This window comes from Seriola aureovittata, chromosome 16 (genome assembly GCF_021018895.1).
Source record: "Seriola aureovittata isolate HTS-2021-v1 ecotype China chromosome 16, ASM2101889v1, whole genome shotgun sequence".
NCBI classification, from domain to species: domain Eukaryota; kingdom Metazoa; phylum Chordata; class Actinopteri; order Carangiformes; family Carangidae; genus Seriola; species Seriola aureovittata.
This window is the reverse complement of record NC_079379.1, coordinates 9164383-9191662: the sequence shown is the minus strand read 5'-3', so window position 1 is coordinate 9191662 and position 27280 is coordinate 9164383. Positions and strand designations below refer to the sequence as shown.

General features: G+C 40.5%; 1 protein-coding gene across 2 annotated transcripts in view; it reads right to left on the bottom strand.

The window, feature by feature from the left end:
• angpt1 (angiopoietin 1) overlaps window positions 1-25730 on the bottom strand; it is a 54187-nt gene extending 28457 nt beyond the window's left edge. The window contains exons 1-4 of one of the 2 annotated variants that reach the window (XM_056400039.1): window positions 24399-25730; window positions 3081-3236; window positions 2320-2441; window positions 937-1169 (exon numbers count right to left, since the gene is read on the bottom strand). In XM_056400039.1, the coding sequence (XP_056256014.1) occupies window positions 937-1169; window positions 2320-2441; window positions 3081-3236; window positions 24399-24824 (937 nt within the window). In that variant the 5' untranslated portion in view covers window positions 24825-25730. The remainder of the gene's footprint in view (window positions 1-936; window positions 1170-2319; window positions 2442-3080; window positions 3237-24398) is intronic. The other variant, XM_056400038.1, reaches the window with a different exon arrangement.
• Between the last annotated feature and the right edge of the window lie 1550 nt (window positions 25731-27280).

Genomic DNA, 27280 nt, shown 5'->3' with positions numbered 1-27280 from the left:
CTCCTGGATGGGACGAGCCAGTGCATGTTGGATGAAAATCACAAGACTCACAGCCACACTAGCAGCTCTCCGAGGCTGTGTTTAGGAAATGGAGTGCACTTAGCGAAACTGCTAACAGGCTGATGTTTAGTAGGTATAATGTTTATCAAGTTCACCATGTTTGTTTAGTGTGTTAGCATGCTAATGTTAGGTAATTAGCACGTAACAGTGAATAATTGGTCATTAAGTATTGGAACAATTAAAATAGTTTTTATTATTTTTAAATCAAACTTATGATGGATGGGGAGCATGGATATCTATATCAGTAATTGTTGATACATGAACAAAACAAAACAAAAATTTCAACCTCATTGTGGGCAAGAAACCAAGGCAGGATGGTTCATCCCCTGAGTATCATGAATGTCTTTAAAAAAAAAAAAAAAGAATGGCGGTCCATCCAATAGTTTTTGACAGACAGAGCGACAGAGCATCCTTAGAGCAATGCCGCTAGCTTGGCTAAAAACATTGCTGCTATTTTGCCAATGTCAACTTACACCTAAACTAACCACTGTAATAAAACACACATAACTTTTAGGTGAGAAGTTGACCTTCCAGAAGGTGAATCATGCACATTGTCGTCCATGATTTCTTGGCTCTTGAAAAACTTCAAAACACAGCTTTTCTTGTTGTTGTCATCATCTAAACCGCTCTTGGTTTTTCACTGATTGGTCCAGCTTTGAGCTGCTGGATCCATTCTCAGTGGCTTAGCAAGGCTATCAGACTTCTCCACTGGGTTAAACATATACTTACATTTCTAATATGTTATGACTTTCTTCATCTCCATCCTTTTTTCGCCATGCAACTGTCAAAACTTGAATAAGACAGTGGTTGCACTCTGGACTGCTGAAAAAGTTCCAAACCTCTCAACATGTAAGACTTGGATTCCAGTTAGCTTACCTCCATCTTTGGAGCAGAGGTTGAGCAGGTTGTGGACGGTGTCCATCATCTCCTGCTGCTGTCTCTGCAGGGCTGTGCTGTTTCCTGTGGCTCGGCTCAGCTGGGCTTCCAGCTCCCTGATGACCCCGCTCTGCCTCCCTACCAGGGTCTGGAGGCTTCCCTTCTCCTGCTTCAGCGTCTCAAGCTCTTCATGGTGTCGCATCTCCATCTCTAACATCTTCTGCTCCAGGAGGCTGGGGGGTGAAACGAAAAAAAGGTCAAGAAAAGTTTGTCACGGAAGACGTGGAGAAGTGGTAATTATCATGATCCTTCAGGGCATCCAAATCCACTGGTATAAGATATGTTTTCACAGGATTTAAATAGATTGAATATTGTTTTGCAATTATGGTGATGATAAATGATTTTCCAATTATGTAACATGCATCTGCTCCTGCTGCTTCTTTCCGATTGACACTGTGAGTAATGACAGTCAAAATTCAGGAACTTTCCGCAAGATAGAAGGACATATACTTCTGGCTGTAGGTTCGGTTGCTATGTGTTCCCCACACAGTATAAACATACCCTTCATCATGCACTTAACAGACTCATCTGGGGTAAATGAATAAGCCCTTACAGCATCTGAGCTCTACCATTATACAATCTAATGCCTGAAAGATGATATGAGCTGACATCAAATTCATTAACTAATCATACCTTTCCCTCGATTATAGATTTGGTAAAGGAAAAAGAAAAGACAACACGCACAAGATGGAATAATGTCATAATTGCTGAAGCTTAGGGAAATTGCTCTCAGAAATCTATCTCCATCAACCTAAAAGAAAAACTAAAAAGTCAGAATCACCAGAGACTCTGCTTTCAAATGGTGTTCTTTTTTTGTCAAAGTGATTGCAAGGAGTCTCTATGGATACTGCAACGAGAAATGTGGACCAAACCCTTTTAAACACTAGATCATCTACAACAATCCCACAGGACCAATCACTGTAAAGAACAAGCTTTGGAGACATGAAAATGTATCCAAAAGCCACATTTTAACTCCTTGATTTTGCAACAGCTGCTCAGCGGTCCAACATGGAAAGCATAGCCTCATGGATTTGAGAGTGATTTACTGAGCATCATAGAGAATACAAGTTTCTATCATGCAGTTGTTTATACAACTGAAAATTGTTTTGGAAAATGGACAAACTATGCGGTAGTCAATGAGAGCTGGTAGCAAGCTTTTGATTTCATTTACGCAACCCCGCAGAGAGCAGCAGTAGTTTTTGCACAGAAATAAAGATGATACATCATCTTTATTTTCTCTATAATATCTTTGTCCAATGTGCTGCAGTATGGATGGTAGCCAGCTTGTGCGTGTTTTGTTTGCTTGAAGTGTTGTCCGTTTACCTGTTCTTGTCATGCAGTTTGCTGATCTCATTGGTCTGGACCATTAACTCTTTCTCCAGCTTGTTCGTGGAGAGAGAATTTTCCAGCAGCTGGATCTCGAGCCTCGACGTCTGATTCAGGACCTACCATGACAGGAAATACACAGACGTAAAGAATACAAATACAATGAAAGATGATATTATGCCTCTATACATACTATGTAAGCTGCAGCTAATACCATGCACATCTGCAACAAAAACAATGAGGAAAAGAGGAAAACCTAAACACACAGGGTTGTATTTAAGGTTTTCTAGACACAGGAGGAAAAAACGCACGGCACATTCAAGGTGCATATAAACCAGTAACTTTGTTTTCATTTTGTCAAGTGTTCATCCAACACATGGTAATACTTAGGGGATATTCATCTCTGTTATGATTATCTTTTTTTTCTTTAAATAGCAAACAGTTATCTAAATCTAGTGACCACTAACTTTACAACTTTCCATCACCTCCTCCTCCTCACACTCCTCCACATAAACACTAAAAGGAAACTGAGTCGAATAACTCAAAGAAGGGATTTGCATTTATATGGCATCACTATTGACTGTGGCCAGTTCTCTGTAATCTTTCTGGGGCAGTTGAGTGTGGAATGGCTGGGTTAATGGAGCAGAGGATGGATCCTCTCTCACTGTTAGTCTGTGAGAAAAAGAAAGTCAAGAGAAAATCGAGTGGGACAAGTGTGTTCAGGAGCATTATCATGAGTGCGTTTGTTGAGTGGTTACCTGCGTCTCGACGTCAGTTAGCTTGCGTGTCTGTTCAGCTGTCTGAGAGAGGAGATTGGTGCCCATTTCCAACATGGCTGCCGTGTGGTTGTGGACAGCACTCTGCTGCAGTTGAGCCATCTCTGTCTTCATGCTCTCTTTAATGTAGTTTTCAATCTGCACCAAAAAAAAAAAAAAGAAAAAAGATTGCACAAAATGGTTAAGATTCATGTTGAGAGTCCAAACCAGCAGGTTTAAAGGACAACTTGTTATGCACCTTAATCATGATTCATCAAAAGTCAGCATTCCTAAGGTCACTCACTGGAAAAAGTGTCTTACGTACATCAGAAAAAGAAAGAACAAACAAAAGTTTTCCATCATTTGATATTGAAGCATGGGTTTGGTCAATACAGGCCCAGCCAGATGTCGGTGGTTAGCTCGGGATGGAAGAGGCAGAGATGAACAGATATTCACTGAAGCTCGTCTGGAAAGAGCTCTTTCATCCTTATCTCCAAACGCAAACAAATGACAAGATGGAGATAGAGGTTGAGGTTGGATAAGATTCTTCATATAGATTAACTACAGTATATGGACCATCTGTGCAATGTGTTTGGATTATTTCATTGTCCTCTCACTGAAATGTTAATTTCTTTCTTTTACTCAGGCTCGGGTTGGTAGGTTTAAGTAAACTAACTAAATCCTATTTATTTTCTTGTACTTTTTTTCCTTGTGTCTTACATCATATTGTTGCCTCGAGTGATTACTGTAATAAATACAGGAAGGCTTTTCTGTGCATAGTTGTTTTGAAAATACAGTAAACATAACTTGATTTGATTTTAAGTGTCCACTTGTCCATCTGGTGGCTCGCAGTCTGAACACAAACTGAGATGATTCAATAATCTGCCAGTGGGGAGATTCTCAAACACTTGATCTATAAAAGATGTTTTCGGAGTTTTTGCTTTGGCCCATCAGTGGGCTGTAACAGCCATTTCTAGAGAACGTATCAGCCAAGACAAATCTGTGTCAAACAGAACATCATGTGTTGGTGTCCTTAGCAACGGTTCAGTTTCTGCAGCTGTGGGCTACACACACTGAGAAACTGAGCTACACCGCACCTTCTGTTTTAGTGAGAAGACACTACAGAAATGCTTCGGATTCCCAATTTACATTTTAACTTTTTGTACAGTGTATAAGTAACATAAGTTCAAGGGGACAAGATATGAAGTTCCCTCTCTTTAGTGAAGATACCTGCTAGTTAAAAACATTTACAGTGTAATTAAATTTGTAGATTGTTACTCTCTTATTCCCTAAATTCTCTTGCATCTACATCTATGCATCAGTCCCTGCTGCACTGCAGACTGTACAAAAATTACATTGTAAATTGGAGGCTGTTGCAGGCCAGAGCAACACTTCACCAGAAAGCAGCTGGTGACAGCACAAGTCTCTATTCATCTTTTCCATCTCTCTGACGGTACAAATTGTAACAATTATCAAGTTAGTCCTGATGTCTGATATACACTTCTCCACAGCCCAGTCAAAGGGATATTATGACATTTGTTTGAAGTGCTATTCGGCCTCCATGTGGAAAGGACGAATATGCATTGAGAAAAATGGACAAACATCACACAAAATAATCAAAACCACAGACAGTCTTTTATGCTTGCCATACTTTGTGCTGAAGTCAGCAAAGTGTTGGTAAGATTCTCTCAGGGCTTTCCACTATTTCCCAATCTGAACAGATGTATGCTGGAGTGCTTTCAGTTCACGTTTGATCTAATGATTACATCAGTGACAAAATGCCACAGCACATACACGAACAATTTAAAAGCTACAGTGTATATAGTAAATATAAATATTGATTTTGGAGCCATATTTTCTAACAGAAAAACATTCCTATCTGTATGTGGGATAAAATCTTTACAATTTTGAAATTTAGATCATTCATTTGCAGAAAAAGAAGAACCTTTTTCTGCTTTTATGAATAATAGATTAATTAAATCGAGTCAATCAATCAATCAAAGACTGATAGAGAATAAAACAGAACAGAGATGGATCTCTTCGCTTTTCTCTTCTCAGCCATTTGCACAGGTCTGCCAAGTGGAATTAACTTTTCAATGTAATATCCTTTCTTGGCAAGAGTACTAAAGTAAAATGTAACATTTTTTCAGGCTGGATTTCAGACATAATACAGCTTCCCCTAAATGTGAACTACATAAGGCTGATATAAGTGTCACTTTCCACATAACCTCCAATGGTCTGGCCCCAGGAATTGGAAAGAAAACAAGGAGTCTGGAATCCACAAAGCTCAAGTAATGATGGATTACTCTGCCTGATAATGAACCATAGAATATGACTGTGTTTGGAAATGGTTTTCAGTCCATCCAGAAATGTAAAATCTCTGAAATCTGTGGATGGCGTGTGTTGTTTTTACACCCTTTTAGGCCTAAGCTCAAAACCTCAATGTAAACCTCACTGCTTACACCAGCGGCTTTGCACTGCCGTTTGCTCATCTGCTGAGATTATTGTGTCCACTGTTTGAGGACATCGATAGGCTTTGCACAGTGGAAGTCACCTTGGGAGAAAAGTCACTGAAGGGACAGATGTCCGAAGGAAACTTAAGCGCAGTGATCCCCTCATTTCTTTTGTCTCTTACGGAATGTGGCTGACTCATGGCTGGATCTAGTGGGGTCATAAATGGAAAGTACCAAGGAGGAACAAGATTACACAAACACGCCCAATCATTTAAAATCACTACTTGGGAAGTCATAAAATAGGTCTATGTGGGTGTCGGGTTATTTTGATGGTTTCTAACCTCGACTCCAGTTAAATGCTTTGCTTTTCCAGTCAGTGACTACCAATAGAAACTATTATCAGCGCTGAAAGCAAATATTTGCTTCCATTGCCAGAACTGAAATGCAAATTTGTGGGAGTGGGATTGGGATGGTGAAATAAATATGAGTGCATAATGAGAATGCAAAGGACGATGTGAGGTTCTTATGCCAGCAAATGATTCTCGCCAGAATATTTTGTAATTTAACCATTTCTAGTTGAGCTGAACTGGAACCAATTAATTTCAATCAAGTCAAAAAGCCAATTAAATGACAAGAGGTAATTTTGGCTAATGCTCGTAAATTCTTCTCACAGATGGGAATTTGACAAGAAACAGGTTTTGGGCCAGTAAACCTTGAGGCTTAAAGGATTTACGGTTTGATAAACCTCTACATGAAGCCCACCAAGTTTGGGTTTAACTAAAAATGGAGGTCAGACATAAATGGGGGCACATTATCTTTAAACAACATCTTTAAAGCAAGAAAATGAAACTTTTGCTGAACAGCAGCCCAAAATGCAAATTATAATATGATGCTAAATACTATTACAGCAAAAGTCGCAGAAGTGGAAAACAGTCATAAAAGCAGTAAACTGACTCAGTCCCTTATACAGCAATGTTTACCTAAGGTTAGCTAAGATTATCCACCACAAGCCAATGTCATACCAGACCAAGTACGGCTTTAGCTGCAAATCTACCAAGTGTCCTGCAGAGAGGGTGTGTTTTATTGTGTCTGAATTTAACTTTTCAATTGTAAAAGAAAGAATCTTTCAAAAAAAGACTGATTTTAAAGTTTCAATGAAAACGTATAAAACCTCTGTCAGTTCCTCTCTGTGTGTGAGCATTTCACTTTTAAAACAGAGAAGAATTCAAATAAAACACCACTTTCAAAAAAATAAATCTGCTTTATAGTGATTTATAAGAGACATTCCAGAAGGTCAAATAAAAATAGATTCTGCTTTTAGAATTTTCTACATCTAGTCCCTGGTTTCACAAAATCACTGTTTGCTAAGAGAGAGTCACATAAACACAAGTTTATGTTTCCCTCAGTCCTTCTTTATACTGAGGCATAAAGGTTTAAAGGTGCAGTGTTTGGCAAAGGCTGGCCACATGTGGACGGCCTGTGACTTTACTGATGATGCTGTCTGCCATCCCCGCTATGGAGAACCATTCACTGCACCCCTACGTGTACAGACTGGTCCACCTAGACAGTTTATGAGGTACAATTGAGTGTTACTCACTAAACAAGCTGCTTTGGGCTGTCTAGGACATAAATGGCAAGCTCTACATCATTAAGTATGTCACAGGATGCAGATTTTGAAAGCAAATGGACTGTTGATCATGTAGAGGGACAAATGTTTAGCTTACTGAATGAACTGCACTGCATGTGTCCGTTTTCATGGAAAGCATTACAGTCCATAAGGCATGAAATCCCAAACACACATATTCTATAAATTACCATGGTGTAACTGCTAAATTGCCACCGCTTGAGAGCCAAGAACAGTATAATCCCTCAAGATGGTACTCCTCACTAACATTGTAACAGATTAGTGCAAATGTTTACCACTTTTCTGACATTTCCCATTTAGTGTAACTTCCATTCCAAAGGGGGTCTTGATCTTTTTCTAAACAGCAGCCGTGACAGTCCTGAGAGACACTGTGAGAGTTAGAAAACGGTGGGCCTGGACTGTATAAAGCACTTACTGCTGTAGCTCTGTCACATCCCTGCTTATCTCTGGCTCTGTGTGTGTGTGTGTGTGTGTGTGTGGTGGGAGGTGATGGTGATGGTGTTACTGGGGAGGTCTGGCTTCTGGGATGCATCCCTTACGCTCAGGCCTGGATCCATGTCAGACCACTTTAATGGACAAGAGCATGGGGGCTGTTACCCACCCCCCAAATCAGCACCTCCTGGTGTATCACAAGCCACCTTGGGTCCGACGCCAACAAATACACTTACACCTTGTTATCACCCACTGACAATTAAAGTTGAATCTGACACCCCTCTTTGAAACCTGGGCATATAATTCACTCTAGTACGGCTTTAGGAGTCACACTCCAGCATTATGTACTATAGATTGAGGCAATGTGTGCAGTCTTAGAAAGCTTGTCAGCAAAAAAACAAATCCACCTTGAAACAGTTATAAGGCTCCTTGTCTTAAACTCTGTCAAGATTAGGTGAGTAACAACTCAGGCTGAACTCACAGTTGACCTCTGTGACCTTTCGCCCTGGTGGCCAACATCCATGTGTTTATTCAATTGCTGCCACATTTTTTTTTTCTCCTCATAGAATGTCAGGAGAGAGAGAATGGCCAACAGGGCTGACGAAAATATAAAAATAAGAAACAGACATTCCCCCTTGGTTTGGTGGGCAAAAAAGGCATCTTAAACTTGACTCTGAAATGAGGGTTTGGATCAATTGACACCTTCCCTGAGCTGTGGTTTTCTAGTCATACTATTGCTAACATAACTGGGTATGCCATGCCTGTCAAGCATTGTTGATACGCTGAAGCAGTGTGTGTGGAAATAAATTAAAGAGTTTTTTGTTTGAATTTAAGCCTTTCCAAAACCAGAACAAGAACAAAATGGTAATTAATGGATTCAACAATGTGACTATAAGCTTGAACATAAGATGCAATTATTAGCATATTTGGCTAACTAGCTTACTTCCTACAGAAAAAGAGTGTTAGCCTACTTCCAAGGCCAAGGTACATCCTTAACTAACTTGTTTGTCAAACTCATTGGTCAGTCCTCATCCTCAAAACCCTTTCTCTTGTTATATGTTTCTTTATCCTTCTTATAAGGATTGATTAGATCTGAACTGCAATACATGATTATTTCCATGTTTTCCACGTTAACCTTTTGCCTGGGACTTGCAGTGTTAGCCTCAGTCTTGTTAGCGTCGTTGTATCCATGAAGTTCTTGTTGAAAAGTCAACTCGTAAGATTAAAAAGTCAGAGGGTCAGTGTTTTCAACCAGGCCATGTATCTTACGTTCACTTGTGTCCGCTTTCGTATCCAATGGAAAAATCAGTGGCTGCCAGCTAGAAATGAGCAGCCAGCTTTTCTCTGCTTCTGTCTGAAATCAAGAACCCATTGTTTCAAAAATTACATATAAAAAAATTTGAGTGATAAATCTGCCATCGTCATCCGTGTAGATGGCTTATGTGCCGTGCAAGAATGGAGAGCTTAACTTTGCGATCAGTCTATTTAGTGATCAATTCCCATCATATATGGTAGAGCATGGTTGTGGAGTGAGGTGGGTGGTCCAGCCCCCTGCCTCATCTCTGTCCGAACTGTTGATTCCAGGACTCCCCTAAGCCAGAAAAGACTGACTGCCATCCGAAAAACAACCCTGCTACTGCCAGAACCCGCCGTTCTAAAGCTCTTTTTTTGCTCTGCTTTGCATCTTTCTTTCCTCTTTTTTTCCTCCCTTTGTCTTTTTGTCAGGATGCTATTGTGTTGATGTCAATTGTGTTTTGGTTGCACATTTCCAAGGACATAATGAGGATTGTGTACACAACTTGAAAATAAACCAACTGATCCTCTGTTTAAATCACTAAGTAAATCATGGTGCTTCATTTGAGGTGCCCAAAATCATTTGGCAGGTTAAAAAGCAAACCATTTTCCACCCTTCAAAGGTTTTCCGTCACAATGGTTTGTCAACAGGACAGAAAATAAAAGAATGTGAGAATATTTGGCTCATGGTAGAGTTTTCAAGGCTGGTTGATTGTTTCTTTGGAAAAACAAATCATAATTTCTAACCTGAGGGTAAATGTTTTTAGCCAAATTGATTTTCCAGTCATTGTGTCAAATATGTGCAAACTATATGACCTTCTAAATCATTATTCAGTGTTAAAAATCCAAATAAACTACAAACTGTAAAAACTGAGTGGAAAATATGATGTTAAATTTTGACGTGTTGAATCTTTCAAATGATTAACGAGCTTTGTATACGGCTAATTTACTTCAAGTTACAACAACAGAGACCCACAGAGGTTTGAATACGAGAAAGACTGCGTAAATTATTAAGAATTTGATGCTAAATCCTGTTTTTCAAACACAAAGTGGCAGAAATGTGGCTTCAGTTGAGTCAAATTTGAGATATAAAAAATTATATATGAGGTCAAATATCTGAAATGAAGAGAAACTGGATGTGCTGTTGCGGTTTTTAGTTTCCTTTGGGAAAATAAATGACATGTTTCAAAACATTGTTATGGCAATCTGCTTTTACTGTTATTACCGTCATTTTTTCCCCCCCAGACATGAAAGTCATATTTCTGATCTACTTTTAGCTTTCTCTCACATGAAGACCAATGTACCATCACTACCAGGAACCGCACAGTGTGAATCTTCTAGCTTGAGAGGCCTTTTTAAATCAAAAGCTCTGACAGTGTTATGTCTACATGACATACTTTGCATGATTAACTACAAGGCCCTGTGCAAGATGAATTGGAGAAAGTCTCTATGTCTGTAATATGTAAGATAAAAGCCAATTCACTTAGTACGTCAAACGGGGTATACAAATTAATTTTTGACAGGAGTGTTATGAAAAGCATGAACTTTCTCTCAGCATCAAAAAAAAGAAAAAAACAGAAGAGATGGCCAAAATGTTTTGCCTTGAACTCTTTAGAACTATGGTGTGAGCACATCCAAATGAAATGTTTGCTTTACTTCTGTTGATATTGGTACAGTGGTGTCGGACAGTTGCTTGTTTTAACGATAAAAATTTAAATCCGGAAATGAATCCTCAGAGTTGGTCTAGACAAGGAAGATTTGGCTCTCCTGTATGACTATATTCCAGCTGTAACACGTATAACTCAAATCACTTATTGCATGCGGGGAAAAGTCGTCTAATATCTCTGTAGAGAAATTATAGAAATAGATAAATAAATAAAAGCATGAAAATGTATTATACAGAGTTTGAGCTAGAGCACACCGTTGTGACTATGACTCCTGTAAAACAAACCTCCACACAACCTCCCAGCACCCAGTAAACTCAAAAGGTAAAATCAAAGCTGTTAGCAGGCTTCTCATTTTAAGATTTACTGTATCAACACACATTTTGTGACCTAGCCAAATTAAAGAAAAAAATTATTGGCTGCTATCTGGTGAACCTGCATCGTATTTTTAAGGAAGTAATTTGGCACGCATGCAATGTAAGATGATTGCCATCTTGGACAATACCAACTATCCGCTCCACAACATTCGGGGAGGACAGAGAAGCAGCTACAACTGCAGCAAACATCTCATCTCACTGCGCTGCAGAACAGAGAGGTTCAGGAGATCCTTTGTTCCCACTGCCATCAGGCTATACAACACCTCAGCCAAAGGAAGTGGACTAATCTAATTATTATTGTTCATTTGTTATTAACCGTTTTTATTATTATCATCATCAACAATGAGCTAATGGACACATGAATTTCCCCTAGGGGATAAATATGTATGTAGCAGTATCTATCTATCTATCTATCTATCTATCTATCTATCTATCTATCTATCTATCTATCTATGTCATTTTCCAGCCCAGTGTTTGTGGCTAGATAACAGTCGAGGACCATGGTACCAACAGCTAATGTTGAATGTTGAATGATGAACTTTGAAGTTGGGTTCAAGAAAAATGCTGATAAATGTTAATCACAATGCAGGAGTACTTCATCCTGCTTAACACTCATATTCTCATTCTATCAAAATTCTCATTTCTTCAGTGTAATTGAAAACAAAATTACATAAGTAATATCTAATCATTTTTATCATTTTAATATAATTTTGTAGCACTCACTGGCCACAGTATACTGTTTATTGTAGCCCTTGAATAGAGCAGTGATGTCCCATTAAAATTCTAAAGGACCCATTTCACCTCCTCCCAGACATTCTTGGCTCAAACACTGTACTAAGTTATATATTTCTTTCATGTCTCTCATACCTCAAACCTATGCAATGATCACTATCAGAGACGTCACGTGGTTTCTTTCCATGTTAAATGAAAACAAATACAGTGAAGTAGAGCTTACGCATGAATGTATATTTTCACAAATCCTCCAGTTTCAGTCCCGCTCTCTAATGTCAAAATGGCCCCCAAAATTACTCCAATTAATTATGCGTATCTGGACATATGGGAGAGGAAGTACTTGCATTCACCCAAGACATGGGAATGCGTAACGAAAAACCAAACAACCAAACAAACTCAGACCTGGTCATTCATCCGACGGTCTTCAACAGTGAGTACCAGCAGAGGGGCTGTCTGCAGATATTGTGTCCAACAAAGAATCTTTCCTCAGGGACACATCCAGACAGGAATGTGTGTGTGTGTGTGTGATGATGGCTTTTTTTGTGTGTCAGTCCTACAGGCCATGTCAGTCTGCCCCTTTTTACCAAAGCACACAGAGATTCCACAAACCCACCATCCCACAGAGGAGCCGTTTACATTCAAATGTTTGAGATAGGATTCCAGTGGACCCTCTACACATCACAGCAGGGGATCCCTCTGCCAAAAAAGCTGTGGAAATAGATGCAAAATGACATGTTTTGTTTCAAGCTCAGCCATGAAGAAGACATTACTACGCATGCTGTTGTACGTTAAACCTCCCAGCCGGGCAAAACTTAAGGGGAAAAAATGGATGCAGTGTTCCAGTTTGAGTGCCAGCACCTCTATCAAGCCGAGTGTCTTTTCTAATCAAAATGAATGGGCGTTTAATGACAGGGGTTGTTTCCTTCAACGTCATATTCGTGTTTATCTTTCACCCTAACATCCCACATATCACATTAAGCAAGGACTCCTCAGTTTATAAACCATCCCTGTAGTCGTCCAGGGTTACAACCACAAGCTTACAGTTTTTCTCACTTTCTCTCTCTGCCTCCCCCTCCATATCTCTCTATCTCCCTGTGTTTTGCCCTCCCCCTCCCTCCTTCTTTCTTACAATCTCTGCTTTCCTTTGCTTCAATCACTAAGGATGGGCTGACGCTATCACATCACATCCAGATTATGTTACTCATGACTCATTTTCTTCTCTCCCACTGTTGCTTTTGCTAGTGGCTAACACACGCTGGGCTATATATCACATCAATGGCTGCTTGAGGCACTTTTAAGTACTGATGGTGGTACTTTAAGGCAGTATGGAGTGTGTATGTTTTGCGTATGTGCCTAAATTTCCCTTAAGTGATGCTGAACCGACATTCAACCTAAACAAGAGACATGAACAGGAAGACGAGGTGCAGTAGCCCGACTAACATCTCCACATGGAACCGCTTCAGTCTGACCTGACCTCATCACGGCTGTTGGAGAGGAGGAAAATAGATGCTGCTGTTAATGATAATGTGCAGTTCATCCGTAGCCACTATTTGTATCACTGCCATGCTGCAGCATTAGAAGCATTTGCTGCTGTCTGACCCTCAGCTGATGATGGATGAAAATGATGATAAGGTTTGTGTTTCTGCGTCTTTACTGTCTGTTACTCACTCGGATACAGCTCTTTTTAGAGAAGCTGAAAGATAAATGAACTCATGAGTCATGAATCTATAATTTGTTGAAACAAACATGGCAACCTGTCAGTACAGTTTGTCATAACTTATTTTGGATGATTTCTATTGGGAAAAAATGTGGGTGCAAGGGAAAGAGGAAGACGATTTTGAAAAAGCTTGGAAGACACAGTGTACCGTATGTATAATTCCTGGCCTTCAACCACACTTAAACCATCAACCATACAAATGAGCTCAGATCAGTGGTCTTGCCATATCTACGCCAAATTCAAACAACCTTGTAATCTCATCCTGTAGTCCATCCTGTAATTCTTGGCTAAAATGAAAGTTCTGGCTACTAAATGGACCTTGAGGTGAGATTTTTAGGGTTGTTTTTTTTTTCTGTCAAAGGCTCAACTCAATACTCAACTTTTGAGCCAACGTGACTCAAAAAAACATTTTAATGACGACTTAGCAGACTCTATCTGCTGATGAAGATCATGTGATATGATAGAAAGGGATAGAGGGGAGAGTGAGATTGTTTTGTCAGTTATTCAGCAGTGAAGTTAAATAAAGTTATCTATTCTGATGGAAAAAAATTGAACAAAAAAGGGGACCTGTATACTATTATACATAGGAAAATTGCTTGAAATTGCCAGCCATCTAGAAGCTTCCTTGGTTAAAACTCTTGCCGGGAATAATGCAAGCTGCTCACACTCAGCTATAAGTGGACTCACTACTGAAGGAAGGGAGGAAGGAAGGATTTCCCAGTTTGACATAACTGTTAATGTTATGTCCTGTGCTGTGCAGAGCAGACAGCATAGACACAATGCATCACTAGGATGTATTCATCTATGCTCATAATGGAAGTGCTGTTTGAAAGCCACTGACAAAATGTGACAGGCTCTTTTCTGTCCGAGCTTCAACTTCAACTTGTCACTGTATGGGCCCAGGGAAAGAACCTCACATTTGATCCTTTACAGGCCATCAATTAAGCTGAAGGTCGTGTCATCCAAACAAAGACAAACACAGGCTCATGTGCGCGTCAAACAATGTCATGCACAAACACAAATGCAGCATTGGACATTAGTGTGACACAGATTCGTCCGTAGGCTCACAGATGCAGAAATATACACACACGGGTCTCGGGAGGATTAGCCTCTCCATCTCAGGACTGCTTCAAACACGTCGATTTAAATAAACATCAAGAACCATTTGTAACCATTTGTATTTTAGTTGTAAACCCAGAGCAAAAAGCATATTCATCTGTTCGATCAATGACAGATTTATGGGAGAGTTCCTGTTAGGTCGCCATATAGCGGCACATTTAGAGTTAGTCTGCCCATTACTGTGATACATTCTTACTTTTGGGAAGAAATGCCTGTACTCATGGTACGTTTTTTCCATCCCTAAATGGTGCCCAAAACCCAAAGCCAAATTCAACAGCCAGCTTTCAAACCTACAGCGGGAATAAAACTTAAGAGTTTGAGTTGAGAATTGCTTTCATGACTTCTTGGAAGATGCATACTCACGTGCGTGTTTGTTAGTCTGACTTGTGTGGTAGTCAACGTCACATAGATTACTACTGATAACACGATCACTTGCTAAATTTGCACCAGTCATGTTTAACCGGTGTCTTAGGCATGAATGCCAAACACAACAGTATTAACATTTACTGCTATAAAAGGTTCTACCTTGTAAGTAAATGGGGAAAACGGCTTTTTTAAATGCAGTGGTGTTAAGCAACCTGAAGCTAAGTCTAGGAAACTAAGTTCCATACAATTTCATTTTGAGTTATTTATGTGGCTAAGTATTAGCGATGTATTGGTTTGATATAGACGATCAATATTGTCAACAAAATTGATCTTATATCTGCTATTTTTATATAAAGAATGGATCAGAAGACCAGATGTTTGTGAAACGGGTCGCTCATAGTTGCAAACCCATTTAAGATTATCACTCAACTTCCAGCTCTCCTTAGCTTCATGGAGCATTTTATCGTCTTTCACCTCATTGTTTTGGTTTTACAGCCCACAACTTTACTGTTTTGGTTCACGCTGACTGCTTAGCTAAACTAAGCGAGTGGTGCATTTTGCAGCATTTAGTAAAGAGCCAGATACTTCACTCGGGAGTGGGTGGAGACCGAAGCAGAACTCAAAGTAGAGTGAATAATGGACTTTCATTCAACAGGTGGCCAGACATATGACTCAACGTGAATACTAATGTTGCTGTAAGTCTGCCGGATATGTAAATAAGCACGCACAGTTGCCAATAGGACAATATGTCAACATTTTGTTTATAGCTTGTTTCGCTGCTCCAAAGCACCCTGAAGATCCCTTAATGCAGGCGTAAACAGATTAGGTACTGGTCCAATCCACAATAAATAACATTTATTTTCATAACTGTCAGTATATCAAAATGCAAAGGAGAGATTTTATGAGTGATCTAAGACAGTAATTAAAGCCCCTATGGTTAGATCTTTATAGGATTGTGGCCTCTTTTAAGTTTGTCTGGCATATGTTTTTTCTATTAAGATAAAATAGTCCATTTTTTTTTCATTTCATTGTGCCTTAGTATCTATCATAAGTTCTGTTTTGATACTGCAATTGAGAGTCACCAAAATAATTTGCAAATAGGGGCTTTAAATTTAACACTAAAATCAACTTATCATTTGAAATTGAAAAAGTATCAGCGGTGTCAGCCAAGGCCATGAGTTTAGGTACAGAAACCAGTATTAGTAGAGGAAAATGTGGCACTGGTGGATCCTTGAACTGAAGATCCATCTATCCGTCTGCTACACAGACTGTCCAGCAGGTGTTTTCCATCAGTTAATCACCTGCTCTGACATCACTGACTGGGGTGTCACCATAAGCGCAACAGGCTACAAGAGAAAAATGGAGAAGAAATGTGGTGAAAGGTCAACAACTACGACGACTATGAGGACTTCTGACCAGTACTGTACAATGTTTTGAGGGTGTTATTTTTAAACAGAAGAGAAATGTCAGGGGCTAACCCACTTCTGCAGTCTCTGTGCCAACTCCAGCTCTGGTATTGTGGGGAATGTGAGAAGCCTGGCTCGGGTCCCAGGCAAGGCAAACACTGCTCTGGACAGGGTTACGAGCGTGTTTCTGTTTTCAAAACACAGGCTATATGCAGATTTGTGGGTGTATACGTGTGTGCATGAGCGCCTATATCTTTTTGCGTGTCTGTCTGTGAGCTGACTGAGGAAGGTGTCGCACCAATCACAGCTCTTAACCAATAAACCGAGAACCTAACACGCCCAAGTGTCCAAACCGCCCGCAGAAAACAGACACGTACTATAATCAGCCTGCCGTTCTGCATAGCTCCAGACTGTCTACCATCAAGATGTGTGGGTCTGAAATTGTAAGTGAATGCATGACACTACGTTCACCCAGCAACTCTCCTCTCTCACCCACACCAAGGGACGAAAAGACTAAATAAATAAGTGAGGTAATTCCTGGATGTGATGAAGTCTTTAAGAACAAGTGGCTCCTATCCCAGCGCCACAGGAACAAAACAAAAACAACGGAGCCAACCAACCATTAGTCATTTGAAGATCTATCTAGCCCAAACTGCAAGGGAGTGAAACTGTTTATCTTTCACCCAGTATCTTGCACTCTGTACTTATCTCCTTCCTTTCACTCTTGTCACATTTACTTGCTTCCTGTCATCCACAGTTCTAGCAGATTCTACAGCTTATGCTTCTTAAGAATGGAGCATCTGATTGTGATTCTTTTGTTGCTTTGATCTGAAATCCTTGCACCACTCGATCCGCGGGGCTGAACTGCCAAAAAAAGGTGAAACGGTTGTGTCCTCTGAAACCTCTTGAAGGCTCCCCCGGCCCTGTCGGACAAAGACGTCCACTCATAACGCAACATCTGTAAGGGAGAGTCAAAGAGATGCTGTGGGGAGAGTCGGCCCTCAGAGATAGCATGTGGGGAGGCTTTAGGAATTTTTCTCCCCACCTCAGAGATTTTACAGAATTAACTTTGGGATTAATGATTCAGATGCAAGGGAACATACAGTAAATTTCAAACTTGGCAGAACATAAAATCAGGCATTTAGCGAGAGCATTAAAACTTAGTCTATTCTGATTTCTCACTCTCCTGCTTGCTGCCAGAATCAGCAATACAAAACATGCATGTTTCTCAGTGTTATCGTTTCCTGGAAGTAAAGCAGCTGAAAAAAAACCCCCAAAAAACATTACTGACACATTATTATAAATTCACACTGTGTAGACGTCCTGCAGTATTCACTGCAAGCATCTCAAATTCTCAAACGGGGCTTGATCCACTTCCCTTGACCTTCATCAAACCTTGATTTACAGCTCACAACCTAAATGAACCAGAAGTCTGGAGGAAAAAAATAGCAACAGATACGAGTGAGTAATATTATCATCTGCTCTGTTTATCAAGAGTCATTATAAAACAAAAATATAACAAAGATAGCAGCCGGCTCAGCGACTGAAGTTAAGTTCAAACACAGTCGTGATTTGCTGCAGGCTGTGATAACACCACATTACTTGCCCACTAATTGTACACTCAGATTGACTATAATGTCTAATGTTTCGTTCTATCTAAGCTATTGCTATCTCATATTTGGCTCATAATCACTCAACCTTAGCAGTGGCAGAGATACAGCCTTGAACCTTGTGCTTTTGGCAACTCTTCTGACCATAACTTACACACTCAGTACTAATGGCTTCCATTTGCCTGCCTAAAATAATATTATTAATACTCAATCTTTTGAAAAAAAAAGCTTTGCTCTTTTTTCAAACATTTTATAAGAAAAAATATATCTAAATATCACTCCATATATTAACAGCACACTGCAGAACACTCACATTAGTAATTCCTTAAAGCTGCTACGATAGATCAAATGACCATGTGTGTGTGAAAGGGGTCGCTTGTAGATGAGGTCAGTAGTGTATCAGTCAACTCTGCAGTTCCCCTCAGCTCTACTGAGCGTTTTAGTGTCTTTTAGCTCATTGTTTTGGATTGACAGGAAAGATAGGTTTTCAGCCACACTATTCTTATCAGTGTCGTTTTCATCTGAGCATGCGGCTGAGCTCTGGTATACCATGAGCAAACAACAGACAGACACAGTAGGCAACTATCTGGTGAACATAGTGGAGCATTTAGCAGCTAAGGAGTCAGATATTTCCCTCTGGAGTTGGTGGAGACCATACCAGAGTTAAAAGGAGAACAAATATTGGACTCACATTCATCAGGTAGCCAGAGACAAGACTCGAAATTAATACTATTGTTGCTCTGTCTTTTATAATGTGTCAGGTTTGTATTTACAGCCTGTTTCGTGTCTCTTAAGTGGCCCAAAAAATGAGTGTAGGTTTAAACAGATCCCTTCCATACCTGAATCATGCTGCATGGCACTGCCATTCATAATACCTCCGGCTACCAAATGAAGAAAAATTAGCACCATTACTGGAGTGAATATACTCATGGGTATATGGAAACACAAACATATCAGGGGAAACTCTCAATTTATTCCACAGATGCATTAGTAGGTGCCAAGCTACAAGCTAGCAACACTGTTTTAAGCAGGGATGCCATAAATCCTGCCAAATGTATAACCCTGTAATTAAAACAAAATAAATCCCAGATGAAGTACCCACCAGAGAGTGATCCACTAAAATGAGTGATGGAAAAGGAACTATATGCTTGCTTTATAGCTGCTATAAGGTAAACTAGACAGATTCAAGACACATAGTGAAATTACCATAAAAGTTACTGCTTCATTCATTGAGGTTTATAGAGGCATATGTAGGTCTACAATACTCATCTGCCCAGTATCAAACCACCAGCATGTTTGGGGCCACTGGTTACACTGAAATATAATTTCTGGGAGAGAAAAAAAGGGAGAGGGTCTCAAAACAAAGTGGCTTGCCATATTGAGCGTGACAAAACTACTAAATGCCCTTTCACCTGAAAGTCATCAACGTTAACTATGTTCGGCTCCATTTTCGTGTCCAATTTGGAAATACTGTAGTATTGCCGTAATGTTTTTCCCTATTCCCACAACATGCTTGGCAGAAAGCTCTACTTCCTTTTCACTTTCGGTCATAACACAAATGCAACCAACAACTTTTCTGGAAGCCGTTATTCTAACGTCCTTAAGCAATTTCCATGGCTTCCTTTTTACAAGTTTTGGGGTCAGGAAGGAAGAGCTTTTTATTCCTCGGAGCATCTCCTAGTTTTTCCTGCATCATCCAATTGTTAGTCTTGGCCCACATTATCAGTGAAAATAAACTCTCATAGAGGAAGTCACCCCTAAAATAGATAGGTTTCTCCTTGGATCCTCAGGCATGCTGTGTGGCCCTCTCATAGCATTAAGTAGAGAACCATATTCACCCTTTCTCGTATGAACACCCAGTATGGAAGGGAAACAAGCTGCTGCCAACATGTCGGTACATCCTTTTAAACCGCTGTTTATGCAGCATAGTCCTGTTCGTCGAGAGGCAGAATGATGGGAATTTCACAGGGATAAGACGACGATAGTTTTTTCCCAGTCCCTTCGTGCAACAGCTTAGTTTGGCACAGGCTGTCCTTCCCAAGAAACACTGCACTCAACCACTTTCTATTGTCTCCACCAGGAGGGACATGAGAAGATATATTACTTTCACTCCCGAGAACAAGAAACTAAATTTGGCTTGCTGAACTCATGCCTGTGCCAAATTTTCATTGTCCTTGAAATATTAGAAAAGTAGAAGGGATGTTGTCAGGACATGCAGTAAGATGTGTGCTATATCTACTTTTTATCCAGCACAACGTGTTCTTTTTCTAATATAACCCATCGCCACTCTCATATTTCCAAAAAGAGATACAGCCCACCAAAAGCCCAGCGGCTAGAATAACTGCTACTGAAAACAATGACCTGCCACACCAACCTGTTCACCAGTCCTACTCCCTACCTGAGTTATAAACTCAATGCTTTTTTGGAACTGACCACAATGTGTCAAAACCTTTCAAGTATTAAAAGCTGGTTAGAATTTTTACCTGCTCTTTACTCTATTTTTCTCATTTTAGATCTACATTTATTTAGTGAGAGCTCCAGTGTTACAGGTCCGTGTTCAGAAAACATATTAGAGAAATTTGGCTTTTCAAAAAGGGTTTTGTACATTAAGGTTTGGTTTAAGTGTCTCAGAGCTTAACAACTATCTCATCATCAACAATCTGCTCTACTCTTATGTTTTACAAAGGTAGCACATAAATAAGCTGCCAGCCAAGAAAAAGAGGACGACGTGAAATATGATTTTTGCTCATTGAGTTTGTGGTGAATATGATGATTTTGGCAGTAACATTGTGCGTCTCCTGTGTTTCAGGTCGTATTCTGATTGGTTGGTTTGTAAATATGGGTTGTAGCAGCAAGGACTTGATGGGAATTTGGTCTTAAAATTCTTCCACTGTCAGAATTTTGATGCAGCCCCCAGTTTAGAGTCATCAACTTTTGTCTGAGACAGCCCAAAATTGAACCATATTTCCATTATAGTTTTACCACTATGATTAATTCGCCCGCTGTTTTATATGCTCTGTTCTCTCAATCTACTGATTTATATTTTATCGCTGTTAGCTTTCTTATCCCTATTACTGCAAAGCACAGTATAAGCACTATTTAATAAAGGTGCTGCAAAAATAAAGTTTATTGTAATTATCATTTTATGTGTGAAATATATTGTTTCCTGCTGCATTCTCTCTCTGAGATCAGAGCCAAAGATGTCTGAGGTTCCTCGGCCTTGCAGGCAGGCCAGGGAAGTAATCCTTGGACAAACACGAGCAACCTTTGACTGGTCAGGAATGTTATCAGGGTCCATATACTCTATCCTGGGTTGAGGAAGGAAAGATCTCAGACTTAAAATGCTTCCCCAACAGCTGTTTGCTGCATCACTGTTAACTGACCACCCCCCACACTGGACTGGGCACCCAGACACAGGGTTGCTATCTGGAATGGTCTCCTCCGTCCCTCTCTTTCATCAGAGCCGGCTGGAGCAACATCAGGGCAAACTTTCTCTTAGACAAGCAGTAAAAACGCTGGTGTGATTAAGATAGATAGACTGGCCAGGACACTTAATCTTCTGTCCAATGAAAAATGTTAACTGCATCCTGATGTCCCCCCCATGCAGTGTAATTAGCCTGAATTACCACTGTGTGTTTAAGCGTCCCCTGAAATGCCTGTGCCAATTTCTTTCTTATGCTTATCTGTCTGTCTTATGCTGTATGCAGTCTAAGTTTTTAAAGTATATATTTTTTTTTTGGGCTTTTATGCCTTTAATGGACAGCACAGTAGAGAGTGACAGGAAACAGGGAGGCAGAGAGAGGGGGAATGACATGCAGCGAAAGGCCGTCCGATGCGGGATTCGAGGACTGCAGCGAGGACTGTAGCCTCTACACATGGGGCGCCTGCTTAAACCACTACGCTACACGACGCCCCCAGTCTAAGTTTTTCTTATGTTTTTCCATAATCTAATTTATTATCTCAATTACATGCATCTAGGGAATTTAATTTATACACATACCCACAAAATATAATCCTATAATCTAACATATTATATCTTGTCGATATTGGATTTTTCTATTTCAAATGAAAAATACTTGTGGCCCGGCCATGTCAGTATTAGTGGTGATGGCAGACGTTGTAACTTGCTCCCATTTTTACATCTGAGGAGAAAGTTGGTCTCATTAGTCAAACCTTCAGTCTACCGATGCTGCTGTTGTGTTTTCATAGTATCACTTGTACTATCACAGACAGATGAGGTTCATTGAGCAAAGATAAAGCTGGTGTTATTTCACCCCCTGGCCTTTCTTGACACATGGATTGCTTTTGGGAGCCGTACAGAAAGACACAGGTTTTTCAGACTTGAACAGTGAAAAAAGTAAAAAAGTAATCAATCAAAAGGGCAATTTTTTTTTTTTTTTTTTTAAATCAGGGTAACGCATATCTCTTTTCAGTCCTATAAAGCTGTATAAAAGTGAATCAACACACACCTATGTAAAATATGCGGTACACCAAGCGCTCTTAAACCCATGACATACACCATGTACAGTAAATTCCTCTGCTAAACTGAGATAAAGGCAGTGATATACAGTACAATGATGAGCTGATGTTGTACAGATTCTGTTCTGTAATCTCAAAATCTCTCTCATACAATATTTCATTTAGATTTGGAAATGTATGCTTTAGGAAGAAGACCTGAATTTGCAGGAGGGCGGAGTAGCCGCCAACGCTGCACCTCCCTAAACACAAACTCAATCAACATCCTGTTGTAACTTACTTTGACCAGCACCTGGTTAATTGATGAGGAATGACTATTTCCTCCAACCTGAGGAGTGAAAAGTTGACTATATGAGAGTAAATGAAAAACAGGCACACAGCGGAGTGGGCCAGACAGATTTGGGAGGATACGCTTATTGCTAATGAACAGTCTCTGGGTATTGATGAAGTTCAGATTGATTTGACCCCCCCTCCCCAGTTCCACTGTAATCCATCAAATCCCATCAGGTGTTATCTGTGCATCCAGTCGCTTCGTGTTACACCACCTTGTTCTTTAGACAAAAAATAAACCATTAGCTCTAAGCAATTAATCACAGATTGGACCTGCTGATCTTATTTGAGAAGGGCAATATTGTGGAAAGTCAAGGAGCAGGAGAGCCGGTTCTGCCGAATTTGGAAGTTTGTTTATTTGATTCATGTATTCATTTTCAGGGAGATAGTCTCACTCTTTTTGGAGACACAAAGTCTCAAAGCTTAAAAAAGCAGGGTGGCTGCCAAACCATATCAGCGATGGCCTCACAATTCACATCTCATTAACATTACAGTAGAACCATATTTGAACATAGTAAACATCATGGCACTATAAATAAATTGGAATTTTGCCATTCAGAAATAATTAAACATCATCATATCAGCTCAGATATAATGAGGATTGTGTTTATAGAGAAATCAAACAGGTTATGGATTTTTTTTTTTTTTTTTTTACATGTGAGTCTGGATTTTGCAGTTATACTCACACATCCTTGACTTGAATAAATAAAGGGAGCATTCTCTTTCTATGTCTTTTCCTTCTCTGAGTGTCTCTGGGGGCTCTTTCTGACTTCCTGCCATTAAAGAGACAGCCCACTGGAGAACAGGGGGTGACTGACATGTAACTACCTCTGCTCTATGACCGACGCTCTGTGCAACTCAACTGGACATCTGTGGAATTTACTCAAAGGGTAATTTACTCAGGAAAAAATAGAGAGAAAGAAGGAAAAAATAGGTTTTGGTGGACGGGTACAGAGACACAATGTGCTCGATGTCTATGAAGGCAGGAAAAAATCAGACAGCTGTGTGACATCCAGAACAAAAAGTTCAGCTCAGTTAATGTACACAGTTACATAACAACATAGCAGAGTTAATATAAATTGTGATGATGGCTGGCTTCTACATTATCAACTACATATTTTTTTGCTGTCTGATAAAGCCATTTTGTCAAATTGAACTCCATGTGTTTTTGAGTTCATTTAAGAACACGGATCAGTGATCTTTTCAGTTCTACTTTTTTGTCACTGTCGTTTGTGCGAACATGTCCTCTCCCTGATATTTTATTTTGAAATTGGTCACACAGCATGACAGAGAATGTTCAACTCCTAAAGCACATAAACTCTCCTACTGACAGACACTTTGGCAAACAACACGTTGACTATGAGAAAACAGCAAACACTGCTCGGTTTTGGTCTGAGAGCCTCATCCAGAAACCAAAACAAGTTATCTAGTGAAGCCACAAACAGACGCTCTGCGGAGACCACACACCCACAGAAACATAAATATCTCAATAAACTATGCACTACACCGCGACCACTTCAAAAGAAATGGATACAGTAATGCAGGGATGTTATAGACGCAATTCAACGACCACTTCTTTTAGCATGGATCTAATTAAAAACAGGAAAATTCCTATTTCCATCTTGCATTTAGAAAACAACAGATCCTCCTTATTAAAGTCATGAAAGTTTTGGATGACACACCACCTGAGCTGCTCCTTACCTTCTGTAGCCACTGGGTATAATTCTCCATAATGTGCTCGAGCTGCTGGATCTTCTGGCTGGGAAACTCTGGCTCAGGTGGTGGGGCGTCCCTCTGGAGAGAGTTGGCGTTGTACTGCGGGCTACCGGCTTTCGCCTCCCTGCAGGAGCCTCCTCCAGCTCCATCTCCCTCAGGTAGGATGAACGTGTAGGTGCACTGGCCGTGCTGGATCTTATGAAAACGTCTGTTGCTGTAGTTACTACCGCTACTACCACTACTTCCTCCACTGCTGCTGCTACTGCTGCTGCTGCTGCCGCTGCTGCTGCCACCTGTGCTGCTGGTGCTGCTATCCGTCCCTCTCCTTTGCTCCCCTCCTCCGCAGCTCACAATCACCAGAAGGGCCGCCAGCGAGAGCAAGTGGTGGCCAAAGTTGTACCACAGCATCATTTCAAAAGTGGTGCAGGTGAATTAAGTTCTTACGTATTTAGCTGCTCCTTTCTTCCTCTGGCTGGATGTTCCCTTTGAAGCCGGATCAGAAAACGGTGAAGAACACCGTTAGCCTGGAACATGTGTCATCCATCCTCACACTGGACCTCCAACATTGAGAGCTACTGCCGACTCTTTTGCCATGGACACTTACACGTGCTATGTTTCCAAAGCTCCTTTAAGTTTTTGTCCTGGCACACACCTCTTGCAGAATGACAGCTTGGTAATAAATCTTGATGTTCCTCCAGTAAAATCAAAGCCAGATGTGACCAGGCTGTGTGCTTGCATTTATCAGTCTGTGCATTTAAAGTAGGTGCCGCGGGTAAGCTGGGATGGTGTCGTCAGACCTCCCTCGGTCTCTCTGCCTTCCCTTCCTCCTCTGCTCTCTGACTTCACGACTGGGGAGAGTGAGAGAGACGCTCACTCTGAAGAGCAGTTCCAAGCTTCCAGCACACTCTGCGCCTGCCCCTTGCAGAGCTTGCAGAGGAATGCATGTGCACGAGCGACCGTGTGTGTGTGTGTGTGTGTGTGTGTGTGTGTGTGTGTGTGTGTGTGATCCTGGCAGAAAGGGGACCCGAGCACAGAGGATGTGCTTAGACTGAGAGGATCAGTTTACAGGCTCTCTGACTGCAGGCTCATGTGGTTGACCTGCCTTCTTGCCTGTGTGTTGATACAGAAAACTTGTCTAAGCGTATGCGTTTAATTTATCTGCTCCTGAGATACTTCTTTACTCCCTCTCACACTATACAATGACAGGTGCTTTGTTACATGTAGGCAGGAGAGAGGTTTATTTCCAGATGATTTTATAGTCTAATTCTCAGCTTCTCTTTTTACCTCTCTCTTGACAAGATAGACCCATCATCAAGGCAAATGAGATCTTTATAGAGGAAATCTCTTTTTGTCTTTTTGATGGCGCCCTAAAGTTTTCACCCTCAATATTAATCCTTGATATTATTTATGGCTGCCATTTATTATATCATAGCCATTAAATGTATTTATATTCATTACCCTCTCTATATAGTCGTCTGCATTGTCAGTGCTCTGTCTGCCCATTCCCATGCGAGATTATAATATGTTTGATTTGCAAATACTGGACAAGAATTGTAAGACAGGAGCACGTGACAAACATACATTGTGCATATGAATATGTGACATATAGTGACGTAATCCGGAAGAGAACAGCTGATCATGGGCATTTTATAGAGGTTCGTGTTAGTAAAAGCAAACTGACAGCGATGTCTGAAAAAGACATAAAACTTTTATCGAGCCTGAACAAATATATGACTCAGCGGTTGATAATCATGTAATTTCAAACTGAACACTGGGGCTTGTATTAAGTTGTTTTTTAGTGTTACCACAGGTGTCCCCGAAGCATTTCTTATTCTGAGGCTTTTTAACTTCAGTATTGGCTGGGATTGAATGACGTTAATATTCATTTTCCATCACTGCAGCCCAGAAATAGCAGCACCAATCTGAGTGTGAGACTGCAAAAAACCTCTGCCTGCAAGATTTATTTTCTGTCTTTCATCCACCCACTACATCTACATTACTTGCACTGTCGCTATCTTCATTCATTTTATATACAGTACAGTCTCTTTCACACTCACTCTCGGCTGTTATGTTTTCAAGAAAACAAAAGTGAAATCCAAGAATGAGCGCTGGAAGATGGAATGTCTCTTCATCATCAGGCCAGAGGAAGGAGCAGAGTGAGGAAACACAGCGCTGAAAGGCCTGGGGTCAAAGGTCAAGTCCTTGTTATGGACAGTCCATTAAAAATCTCCTATTTGGGGAGACACAGCTGTCTGAATTCTGGCTGGACTTCAACATTCTTCTGTAGTCCCAAACATCCAAATCTGTGCGACAGGGCACGTGCATGTTCATGCTATTATTTGTATGTGATGTATGTCTGCACATGCGTTTTACTGCCCCCAATCTGCCTGCTCAAGCTTACATATTATACTGTATATGTCTCTGTGATCCTGCATATGTGTGTGTTTGATAGAGTGTGTGTATATTCAGTGATAGCAGGGGGCTACAAAGTTGGGCCCTCTGTGTGGGAGAATGCAAGAAGGAGACCCAAGATAACAAACCCCTTGAATAACCCAGACTGGCCAAGACACAAAGCATGAGCAAATATCTGCTGGAGAGCTTGTCTTTGGTGTCCTGAAATCTGGGCGCCAGTTACTATGTCCAAGGGAAACTAAGTGGGAGATAATTGCTACCTCTGGGCAACTTTAAGTGTGCAAAATTAAAACTACACATCACTTCTATGAACAGCTACACACACAAAAAAAACACTCATGCGGAAAAGAAATCAGGAGGGGAGGTGTTATGTTTAGTCTTCTGTATGTGAAGTTTTAAAATGAGTAAGCCGTTTTCAAACCAACTCAGAGAGCTAATTATTGCTAGCTAGCTTC